Raw genomic sequence first — 13,152 nt, 5'->3', positions numbered from 1 at the left:
CCAGGCTTTCTAAAGAAGTATTATTCCATGGTTTTAGTTGTGTTTCGATTTGGTGAGAACAATTAATTCTGAAAAGTAGAAAAGTGTTTAATTTTAAAAGGTTTAGTGCCTCTACAAGTTTCTGTGATTGGGCTTAACTGATTTCTATGAATGAACACCCAAAAATGGCACATGAAAAACTGTAGTATACTTTAGTATTAACTAGAATAAACTCTAATAGTATGCACTCAAAACAATGCTAGGTTGTTTTCAACCCAGCATTGGGTCAAAAAGGTACAAAATCAGCAGCTTGGTTATAATCCAGAAAATGTTTATATTTCACCCAACAATGGGTTAAAACAACCCAGCATACATAGTTTAAACTCCCAGCCGGCATTTCAATGTACTATTTCACAGTTAAATCAACTTCAAGGAAAAGGTTGAATTAACGTTGAATTACCTTTTGATTTTGCAAATTGAATCAACGTTGAAATCAACATTGTTTCAACGTCTCACTTTCGCAACATGATCTCACGGAAAGATGTGTTATAGTCACGCAAAATTTGATTCATTTTACTGTCCATGGCACAAAATTCTATAAATAGTTTTTCGTGTCTGTGGCACGACATATTTTTCATGTCATTTAATGTATTGTTTTCTCAATTTTTCCCTATTTTTAATTCATTGTCGCTTTGGGTTGGGGTTGGATTTGGGGTTGGGGTTAGGATGTCTTAAAATGTAACAGAAAGTAATTCTAACCCCAAACCCAAGCGGCAATGGTAAGTAAATAGGAAAATCAATGAGAAAACAATAAAATAAATAAAACTAAAAAAAAAAGTTGTGCAACGGACACGAAAAACTATTTATAGAAATATTTGTGCTCAAGCCACGAAAAAAGCTGAAGTTAATACATTTTTTTGTGACTATAACAGGACTTTACGTGAGATCAGTCTGCACTTTTAACATGGGTTAATTAAGGTTTTTGCGTCAACGGAAAATTAACGTTGAAATATGCATCGATTTTGCTAATTGAATCAACATTGATATCGCATTTAGCATAAACCACTGTTTCAACATTATATCAACGTTGAAGAAACAACTGACATCATTTCAATCAAATTTCAATGTTTAATTTTTAAGCATTTTATTAACCTTATGCAACCGTTTCGCATTGACTGTTATATCAACGTTGTTTCAATGTTGAAACAAGAACTGACATTATTTCAACCATATTTCAATGTTGAAGGTCGATATGACTGCTGGGAACCCAACGAGTTGGATCGGTTCCTTATAGACCCAGTGCTAAGTGGAAAAAATTTACTATATTTCACTATATTAAATATAGTGAATTAACTGTAGTAAATACTGTATTATACTTTAATATTTACTATGGTAAAGTTCAAAACACTATTGTATTTAGTAATTTCACCACAATTTACTACAGTAAATACTACAATGTTTATTCATATGGGCAAAATCTGGCAACTTTGAAAGCAGCGGCAGATATTTCTTCTGGAGAACATCACGCGTGTGCATGTGTATTTGTGGACGAAATGCATGAATGCACCAAGATCCATAGCAGTCTTGATCTGCTTAATGTCTCAGAGATAGGAAAAAAGTCTGTGTTGCTCTTTCGCAGGCAGAAACATCTGTCAGAGCCTCGGATCCATCATTAGCACACTATTCTACGTGCACTTACTGTGTTTGTGTTGAGTGCACACATGTGTGTTTTCACTGCTGCTGGGGGAGGGGGAAAGACGCCGAACCCTTTGAGTCAATTTAAGCACATCATGACAAGAAGAGAAACGACTGGAGAAAGACCATTTGATGACTAGCAATGCGGTATTCATCAAAATATTCAAGCAATCGTTTCAATAAAATAACCCCACCGACACTGGAACAAACACTTGTGACGGGACAAAAAATTTGGCTCCGGGAGCTCAAAGGAAAACAATTCTGAACAACGTCAAAATAACAGTGACAAACGTCATGGTATCACCATATGATACAGTTTTCCAAAAAAATTTCATAAACACTCCCCCTTTCTACCATTGGACGCACAAAAGGATGGTCCCGCCCCAAATGCACACCCATTGACTGGGTCAGTATTGCTATGATGCGCTGACGTAACGTGTGAGACGTAAACAAGATGGATGAAGTTCGATACTTTGCTTTGCCGCTTAAAAATTCCTGACAGATGCCAAACAACATCCACGAAACGCCAATGTTTATGCTTACAAACAGCCTTTTTTTCTACAAATGAAACTGAATATTTGTCAATCATTTTTCAACAACATTTTCCTTTTTGCAAACTACAAACATGCAGTTAGTGCTGTCGAAAATGAGAGGCTAAAGGCTAACCATCCGTTAATAACCAAACTGCCCTCACTGGACAACTTCCTGTCATTTGTCTTACAGCAGGAAAGCAAAAAGCCGGAAATAGCTTTGCATATAACAAACATTTCAACTTACGACGTTGCATTTCATGGTGCGCTGCTGCATTTCTTGAGGTGAATGCACAGTAGCTGCAGCTGCAGTTGAAGCATTATGAGCCAAAGGCAAAAATAAAACGAGAACTGAATTCGAAAGCAAGCAGTAAATTCACACGAGATGAAAGGATGACGCTTTATGATGAATGTTGCATTCTTAGGAGTCTGGACGGAGTCTTCACTCCAGGCAGATACAAGAGGAGCAGCTTGACCCCAGAACATGCTATGAATGATGGCATTTACCTTCACCACATTAGGCCACATATCAGTTGACACTTCACTCAACAGAGAGATTTCCAGGAACAAAACTGTACATAATAACTCATTTACAAATGTGTATTTATTACAGCAAATGTCTCCTGAATGATATGTGGATTTGTATTGGAATTATGACTACATAAAAAGCTAACTGCTGAAATACAGTTCTTTTACAAAGTCCAATAAAATGTATGCAATAGCACTTATACATCTTTCCATCAGTCTATTGCACAAGAACTGTTTTAATTAGCATTTTTGTCTCAAGTTCCAGCAGTGGCAGCCGGTGACTTCTCTTCCGAGGGGCGTGATTCAAAATATGTGTTTGGCGTGTCATGTGTGGCTCGTCATGTCAACATATGTGTTCGGTGCGTCATGTACATCTATGTGCATCATGCATCATGTCAAAATGTGTTTGGTGCGTCATGTTTGTGGCTTGTCATGTCAAAATATGTGTTTCATGCGTCATGTGTGTGGTCTGCATATGTCAAAATATGTTTGGTGTGTCATGTGAACCTATGTTCATTATGCATGATGTCAAAATATGTGTATGGTGTGTCGTGTGTGGCTCGTCATGTCAAAATATGTGTTCTGTGCGTCATGTAAAACTATGTGCATTATGCATCATGTCAAAATACGTGTTTGCGTGTCGTGTGTGGCTCATCATGTCAAAATATGTGTTTGGCGTATCATGTGAACCTATGTTCATTATGCATCATGTCAAAATCTGTGTTTGGTGTGTCGTGTAAACCTATGTGCATCATGCATCATGTGAAAATGTGTGATGTGTTCGGTGCGTCATGTATGTGGCTTGTCATGTCAAAATAATATGTTTGGTGCGTCATGTGTGTGGCTCATCAAGTCAAAATATGTGTTCGGCGTATCATGTGAACCTATGTTCATTATGCATCATGTCAAAATCTGTGTTTGGTGTGTCGTGTAAACCTATGTGCATCATGCATCAGGTGAAAATATGTGATGTGTTTGGTGCGTCATGTACAGGTATGTGGCTTGTCATGTCAAAATATGTGTTTGGTGCGTCATGTGTGTGGCCTGCCTATGTCAAAATATGTGTTCGGCATGTCATGTGAACCTATGTTCATTATGCATCATGTCAAAATGTGTGTTCAGCATGTCGTATGTGGCTCATCATGTCAAAATATGTGTTTGGCGTGTCATGTGTGTGGCTCGTCATGTCAAAATATGTGTTCGGCATGTCATGTGTGTGGCTCGTCATGTCAAAATATTTGTTTGATGTGTCATGTGAACCTATGTCCATTATGCATCATGTCAAAATATGTGTTCGCCGTGTCATGTGTGTGGCTCGTCATGTCAAAATATGTGTTTGGTGTGTCATGTGAACCTATGTTCATTATGCATCATGTCAAAATATGTGTTCGGCATGTCGTATGTGGCTCATCATGTCAAAATATGTGTTCGGCGTGTCATGTGAACCTATGTGCATCATGCATCATGTCAAAATATGTGTTCGGTGCGTCATGTTAAACTATGTGAATTATGCATTATGTCAAAATATGTGTTCGGTGCGTCATGTTAAACTATGTGCATTATGCATCATGTCAAAATATGTGTTCGGCGTGTCATGTGTGTGGCTCGTTATGTCAAAATATGTGTTCGGCGTGTCATGTGTGTGGCTCGTCATGTCAAAATATGTGTTCGGCGTGTCATGTGTGTGGCTCGTCATGTCAAAATATGTGTTCGGCGTGTCATGCGTGTGGCTCGTCATGTCAAAATATGTGTTCGGCATGTCATGCGTGCGGCTCGTCATGTCAAAATATGTGTTCGGCGTGTCATGTGTGTGGCTCGTCATGTCAAAATATGTGTTTGGTGCGTCATGTGAACCTATGTGCATTATGCATCATGCCAAAATATGTGTTCGGCGTGTCATGTGTGTGGCTCGTCATGTCAAAATATGTGTTCGCCGTGTCATGTGAACCTATGTGCATCATGCATCATGCCAAAATATGTGCCTGCTGCACACACGTCAAAAGGGTTTATGATTAAAGAGACGCTCACATTTACAAAATACTTGCAAGATACTAACTTAACAGTAAATTCTCATAACCCATGAGATTAAGCAGGCTCTGCAGCAGGCTCGTATTTTGACATGACAAGTGATGCATGGTTTACATGACGTGCCGAACACATATTTTGACATGACGGGCTAAATACATGTTTTAACGAGCTTCGCATTGTGTGCACTCGAAAAAGAAGTCAACAGCCGCCACGGAATATGTAAAGCAGAACTCAAAACAAAAAGTAGGAATAAAATAAGAAAAGTAAACACAAGGGTTTTTAAGTAATATTTTTAAGTAAGCTTTTCTGGTAAAGCATCACAAGGCAAAGTATTGATTAGAAATATGTTTCAAATGTAATATTGATAATGCAGTCAACAAGTAATGACAGGCACCATACAGAATCTGAGAGATTCTTAAAGTGTCCCGACCTCGACTTGTCTCAGATGGTTTGCTTCAACTAAACTGGACTAAACTGTAGCGAGTGTAGAGGTGAAAGCTTGCATGACCTTGTGCTTGTCTCACCACGGTTTGTTTTAACTGGCAAAGGCGTTTCGCGCCTATTACAGATAGCCCTAATGAGAAAGGTCAGAAAAGTCGACTTGTGCAGAGTGGAAATAGATGGGGCAGGGCTGTCTTACACCAATTCCCCTGCCACCTGCCAGCGACTGCACATGGGGCGTCCTGATTGTTAACAGGCCTGTCTTCTCCATTGCACCCATGTGCCCTTATCCTCACCAATCACTCATGCACACAACACGCTTTCTGCTACAGCACACATGCTGAGATTCACAGAGAAAGGAAGAGAGTCAGTTTCACCTCCTGCATGCGTGATGGGCCTTCATTTTTATTACAGACGCCCGACGCAGATGTGTCTGAAAACTATGTTCAGAATGTTCCGAAAAAAATGGGTAGAAGTAACGAAAGTGCTTCTTGGCAGCCAACATTTATATGACAGCTAGACTCAACTAACAGCGGTTTAGATATTCTGATCTGATAGCAAGCAAGTGTATACATCAACGATGAAATGAAAATGTGCTGCGTGACCCGTGTTACAAAAATCTTTCCACAGCAAATCTGCTTTAAACAAATAAATTTCCTTCAGTTGGCTGTACCTGATTTCAGTTCACATTAAGATCACTGCATTGATTGTAATAATAAAACAATGGTGTTTTTGTAAAAATAGCAGACCTATCAAAAATGTTTCTTTATTTAAGCCATGGTGTTGAATTTAAGCTGTTTCAGGGGCATATTCAATTAACTGTGCCTAAGCAACAGAAATATTATATCCGGACATGATTTACACATTTAAAATACCCATTTACCAATTTATCCCCATTTCATTTATCCAGATTCAATTTAGTCCAAGTTATGACCAGTCTTAAATGACTAACTAGGACTAGTCTGACATATCCAACCGGCCACTGATGTCAAGTTTGCTCATCATTGCATGCAAAAAGCTTTCTGCTATACTGTGGGTGTTCAACACCTCTGATCTTTGAGGAACAAACCTTGTGCTTTAACAAAGTGTCATTTTTCTAAAATCATTGTCAGCTGTTGTTTCTATTGGCTCTTCAGTATAAGTCATCATTCAGCACCATTTTATCCTTGATCTGACACTTTTTGGTACTACAAAGGTCTCTGACAAGCCCTCAGAGAGTTCTGTCTGTCAAACAATTATCCCCCAAGAAATGATCTGAACATTTGGGAACATCTATGTGTGTAGAAGTCAAAAATCTGAAATCGGACACTGGATTTACAAACAAGCAAAGCACAGCTGTTGAAAATGATCAATAAAACCATATGCTTGGCTGGAAGAGCGCTGGACTGTCCTATCTCTCATCATTTTAAACCTGTGGCTTTTCTGGATTAGGCAACAACAATTACATCACCGCATTTGTTGGCGTACCTGCGGTACATAAGGCAACAAAATAAAGAACCATATCAGACCTGAAGTTATAGATACGATGAAAAATAATATTTCAAACTCTCAGCTTTTGCTATTGGTTTTTAACACACAAAGTAAAACACCTCATTTGTGAAAGATTACCACATTGTCTTCTCTGTATAGGGCTGCACGATATGAAGAAGAAAACTGGGATATGTGATACTGTAACTTGCTAAATAATGCAATATGATATTTAAGATTGTAAAATCAATGTCAACTATACTGAAATACATTTTCTTTATAAATACTATACTATACACAACTTTCTAAAGTATTAAAATCATTCAGATATTGCAAATCATTGTTGCATGCATGTTGCAATATGCACATTTGCGATATGCTGGCATTTTGATACATTGTGAGGCCCTATTGCTGTATTCAAACCTAAGTATAACCACTATTTACAATGTTTTGGGCTTTACAAAATGAGCTTAGTATCTGCATGTTGTTGTAATCTCCTACCTGTTATCGTAACATCGCTGTAGATGTCGGAAAGCTGTTCTTTCAGCAAGATCTGCTGCACCTGAGCTGCTTTCTCGCGCTGCAGTTCCAGCATCATGTCTGGATGGCTCGCCAGTCTGCAGCCCTTCTGTTTGTCCAGGGCAAAGTCGCTGCGCACAATATCTGTGTGAACATCAGAGGGATGTTTCGGAAGTTGGGGTTTATCTGCTCATGCATATAGTGAGAATAAACTTCACCTTTCCGAGAGTTAACGCAACTATGAATGTGGATAAAGTCAGATTAAAAGGTTTTGCACTAGTATATTTAATAATATTCTGCAACTTAACCCAGCACACCAAGTAAATTCAAATTAAAAATTAAGATGCTACAACAATAAATACATTAAACATAGTAATACAACAATAAATACACAATAATCACAGTAATGCACAATATACCATTCCAATGTACATTAAATGTTAACTTAATATTACCATTTTACAACTGTACAGGACGTATTTGTCGTATAGCTCAAATGGCAGAGCATTGCACTAGCAGAGTAAAGGATTGTAGTTTTAATTCCCAATGGACACAAAAACTTATAAAAAAGTATAAATGCATAAATGCACTGTAAGTTGCTTTGAATAAAACATCTGCCAAATGCATAAATGTAACTGCACAAAAAACAGGTTTTACATAAACCAAGAGAATATGCAAGGTATCTGAAAATGACCAAAAACAAACCTCACCATCCTCATAGTTTTTAAGATAATAGTCTGGTCCAGGCCCTCGAAACTTTGCAAGATTCTTCAGGTTATGAAACTGGAGGAAATCGGTCCGTTTGCCCCCAAATCTCAGATATGCTGGAGAGAGTCCCCGAGCCAAAGTGACCAACCGCTTAGAGCTGTGAATACAGAAAGATGTAGATCACAGCAGATGGCAGATCCACAAAAAAACCTACAGGGCAGACTACAATACTAGTGCAGTAAAATGTGCAGGTGTTACCCTAAGGAGATATTTTTACCGATCTGCCTCCTAAAAATCACTTTTATTAGTTAAAGGACAGAAAGAATTCGTGCTTTTTTATGTTCCCAGTTCAATAGAAAACTAATGGCCTTAAAAATAAAGTTGCTAAATGCTGCCATTGAAAAACCATTTTTGTCTCAGTGGTTTTATAAATAACCTTTAACTTTTTTGCAAAACAGTTCTTTGTAGTGGAAAAATGTTCTTTATAAAAAGGTGAGAAAGATATGGAGAACATGTATGAACTAAACCTTTGACTGCCTAAAACATGTTTCGTTTATGGCATTGCTGTGATTAACCTTTTGTAGCAGATTTTTAAGAGTCAGCTAAATTACAAAACAATCCCTAAATGATATAGGTACATGTTATCATAGATAATAGTTTCAGTTTTTATTGTAATAATGGTGGAGTGGTATTTTACCATATGATATTTGTAATGGCGATTGAATGCGGTGATTAAATATGTGCAGAGCATAAAGGCCTTTGATAACATCTATTTGAACAGCTTAATTGTTTTTCAGTTTATTTTAATTTTGACCCTGTTGTCTAGATGAGTTTAAACAGTTTTGCAGAAACTCACAAGACCAAAGATTATTTAGTCAAATATGAGTGCGTCTCAGGCCGCAGTGTTTCTCACACACTGAAATCAACAGCGCTTTGTTTTACGCAGGCCTACACAAACTTACCCATAGACCCAGATCCATGTTTCGGAGTTTCATTTTCTAATTATGCAAGTTTCTTTTAAAATAATGAGTCAATGTGGTGAATTCAAAGGGAAGCTAAAAGCGCAAGTTGGAAAATAGACAGGCCTACTGTATAAATTGCGCAAACATTCAGACTGACTATCCGAGAACATTACACAGTTAAACACTTATATTAAAGCACAAATATTAATTGTTTTAAAACATTTTGTGAAAGCAGCAACATTTGTATAAAGTGCAATTGTAAATTATTGATGATGTCTGTGGGTAGGTCGAACTGATTATTTAAAAAATGCTTTGACTAAGTGCGTTCATTTAGTCCAATGTTAATTCATATTTTCAAAAAAATCAAGCAAGGTGCGTAAACCTGGGTAAACGATACATTTTTGCAGGAATTGTAGTCAAACCATATAAGCTATTAACAACTTAGCATCCAGGAAAAACAATTAATGCAACATACAGCAGAATAATAACTATATTATTAACTGCACTACAACAACTTCGTTATAATTATAATATTATTGTTAATAATAATATTACAAATAAAGGCCTATTGCCTTTCTCGGCATTATCATTTTGCTTAGCCCAAATGAAACCGCCCGACAACACAAATATAAAAATTACTTACAATATGTTGCAAAAGTTGTTTCCAAACAAAGGTGAAAATAAAAGTAGGCAATTCTAATCAGTGCGTAAAGTAACCAAAGTAAATTACTTATTGTGGATTTATTCATGCTCCTCGGTCATATACACAACAAAACGAAGTGATGCTGGGAAACGGATCCACGCAAGCAATCTGCCATAACACACATCGTGCACGAAAGTAAACTATACAAAAACAATCGACGGCAAATAGCCACGACGGCATGTTTATGGCTCAAAATAAAGTGGGCCATTTTAGACCACAAAATACGAAATACAATCCGGATTAGCCATCACATAAAACATACTAAACCAATTTGGTTACAGTAAGACACTTACATTTCGACTCTTCGTATGGTTTTGTGTATTTTCTCCTCTGGGGGCTGGAACACTGAAATTCACTTCCAGGTCAAGCCCTGGTGTGTACAGTAAATTAACACAACCATTCAAATCTGCGCGTATATTCAGGGTTCAAAGTATAATGCTATACATACTACCGCTGTCTGTGCTCGCATGTCGAGAAAACCTTATCGATTTTCATGGGCGAACCTCACCCCAAAACATTTTCAATGAGATGAAACAGATTGTAGTCTGGAGCATTACGCGTCAGCTTGAATTATAGTCGCTTAAAACTTTACGCGTAAAATTAAGTTCATAAGACAATGCGTGAATGAAAAGCTAGAATTATTATACAACTACAGCGATTAACATGATATCATAAGCATCAAATAAAAGCTAAATGTCCAAAGTGCGCGGCCAAGCATGTAGCTTATGCTTTCAATATAAGTCTAATGGAAGAGCCAAAGAGTTTATGCTTTGAACAAATATGCGATTATGTATTCATGAGATGTCTTTAGGCTAGTATTAAATATAAGGTCAGTTGGATAGTTTTGGACATATGTCTGTTACATTCTATCTTTTTGCTGTGCAATCTAAAGTTACCCAAATGCATCAGCATCATTTTAACCTCAGGATGCAAAGCACTGAAAGTTCAAGCCTGTCATACCTTAAGAAGTCGAGCCAGCCATCCTTTATGATAGATGGATCCAACTGCAACGAGAGGAAATTGTCGTTCAAGATTTTTACCGGGCTTCGCGTATTCACGTCCAATAAAATTAAGGTTCTCTCCAAGAAACTCTGCCTTTTCCCTCCGGACACAGGTCTCTTATAGGCAGCGGTGGAGGAGATGAGAGACTGGAGTATCAGTGCCAACCACAGGGACAAGCCGAACACTTGGCAGAGGAACTGCCTGGGCATCTTCCGTCCTCGAGCACAGAGAGGAGATCCAGCAGAGATCTCCTTGTAAAAGCCGACTGAAGAGCACCTGAAGCGTATTTATGGCCGTCCTTCAGCCAGGATACGTGTCTGTGGTCAAATTCGCGGCTGTCTCGTTTAGCCCCCTGTCTTGTGCTGTTTTGGAGTTAGCTGGAGTAAACTCACGCCCCAGGCAGGGCCAGCCTCCATCACACTGCTGCCACCGTACCGCCCTCTGTAGTAACCCAACAGCTCTTAAAGGTAAGATGACTCTTATTTAACTGAATGAGCTTTTTGTATGAACTCCCTTCTGAAGCATAATATGTGTACATTTTGGGGAGAAATACATATCTTCTACTATTAAGGAAACGATTAACATGCTTCGCCAATAATGTTAGTAATAAGCTTGTTTTGTGGAATTTTTAATAATTGAGCATTTTTTAGATGATATTGATTAAGTCGGATCTAAAATAGCACATAAAATCTGCTTAAGCGCTCAAAAGGACTAGTATGGGCAGCACATTTAATTTATAACATACATAATTTATAACACACATAATTTATAACACACATAATTTATTGTTTTTTGTTATCCGATATGCATTGTATATTTCTTTATGCGCAAAGGCCAAAGCAAGTTGCAAGACACATTTTTTTATTTTTTGTGCACTTCCTTACTTATGCTTGGGTATAACAGAATGAATACTTCATCGTATCCGAGTTTTTAGCTTGACAGATAAACAGTGTGCAGACCTTGACTAATAAATAATAACTGCCTCTATAAATCTATTTTCACGTATATGTTTACATAAAATAATTACAACTTGTGTATTAAATGTAAATATTGGCTAGAACGGGTAGCAACATAAGAAAAGTCTACATTTATTACAATGGCCAATAATATTGCAAAATGGCAAATAATTTATTTAAAAAAATAAGAAAACTAAATTTTTGGCAAATAATGCGCTTACAATATAGTTAAATAAAAGCTCGCTTATTGCTTATTAAAAAATAATATAAAATTAAATAATACAACAATAAATGTATTGTTTAGTGTTGAATTTTTATGAAAATATCTTTTCTTTTTCGTCGTTATGCGGATCTGGGCTTTGGGTCTCGTGGGAAGCAATCAGTTAAGAGTTTTTACAGTCACTAAATCAAACGAGTCAAAAATATAAAGCAGGTTCATGAATCAAACATTAAGCTATAATTTGTCTTTTCAACTGCTTGCTTTTTTAGGAGTATGCGTTTGCAAAGCATCACTACAAATACAGTTTTTTTTTCTTTTGAATTGTTGAGAAAAAACAATTCACCAATATAGCGAACTAGAACAAATGCTAAAAAATATCTTGAATGCTTGAATTTCATATGTCCATAACGCATAAAGCCGAAGTCTCCTTTTATATCCCCATCTTACGTAGCCTATCAAGTTGTTTTGTTATAAAAAAAATGTAAATAATTTATTAATTCAACTAGTTTATTCTATCAAAATGTAGATTTATTTTTAAAGTTTGAAGCATCTTTTCATATGACATCAATTCGAGTTTGAAGTTTTATCTTGCCATTTTAATATTAGAGTAAAATGAAGAACCCAAATAGCCTACATTTCCAATAAGATATACACTATAAAACACTGTTACATTCATATAAGAATATTCCACACCTGTTTCCGAGAAGATAATACTATGAAAATAAAAAGTAAGATAAAATGTCTCCATATAACACTATGAACAGATTCTACTTTTTGTGGCATCCTATAAATCTGTAAGTGGCATGACATGCTCCTACGCGCTTGAAACGCAGGTCAGTCATCTGTTGAAGTGATAGAAATAATGCTCAGTCAACTGAATCGTAACTTCTTGTCTAATAATAGCTTTGTGATTTTTTCCTATAACTGAGACTCAGGCCTAACATTCCGGGCTCCCTGTGACACAATATAAATCCGCTTCCTGCGAAGACCAAAAATAAAATATTAAACAGTTACAGCAGAACAATCTGCTGCTCTCTACAATATATTTCCTGGCAGTGAATCAGACAGGAGGTTTCTCTTTAACTTCTGTTTTATGAGTATATTTATCAGGTTTAATATGGGTACTCTTTTGAAGTGCATTTTAGCTATCCAAAACTATTCGCCGTTTAAAGAAACAGTCTGAAAAAGGCTTACAGTCAGAGATGTTTATTCTTTGGGAAAGGATTTAATGGTTAATTATACATTTTGTAAAACCTCAAACTAATTTTAAACAGTATTCCTCTCCTAATATTGTTAGGAATAACTTATCCAAAACTCCTTACAAAAGAAAAACACAGTAAGAGGGTTAAAACACTTTCTATAAGTCTGCATATCGCATCTTTATTGTGTTAAAAACAAATAAACGTAAATACAT

General features: G+C 36.8%; 1 protein-coding gene across 1 annotated transcript in view; it reads right to left on the bottom strand.

Annotated features, from left to right (window-relative positions):
- The window catches only part of hpse2 (heparanase 2), a 97,825-nt gene extending 86,901 nt beyond the window's left edge, over positions 1–10,924 (bottom strand). The window contains exons 1-3 of the mRNA XM_065296048.2: positions 10,521–10,924; positions 7,898–8,052; positions 7,170–7,331 (exon numbers count right to left, since the gene is read on the bottom strand). Of these exons, the coding sequence (XP_065152120.1) occupies positions 7,170–7,331; positions 7,898–8,052; positions 10,521–10,771 (568 nt within the window). The 5' untranslated portion in view covers positions 10,772–10,924. The remainder of the gene's footprint in view (positions 1–7,169; positions 7,332–7,897; positions 8,053–10,520) is intronic.
- Positions 10,925–13,152: the final 2,228 nt, after the last annotated feature.

This window comes from Paramisgurnus dabryanus, chromosome 20 (genome assembly GCF_030506205.2).
Source record: "Paramisgurnus dabryanus chromosome 20, PD_genome_1.1, whole genome shotgun sequence".
In the NCBI taxonomy this organism is placed as follows: domain Eukaryota; kingdom Metazoa; phylum Chordata; class Actinopteri; order Cypriniformes; family Cobitidae; genus Paramisgurnus; species Paramisgurnus dabryanus.
This window is presented reverse-complemented; position numbering and strand designations above follow the sequence as displayed.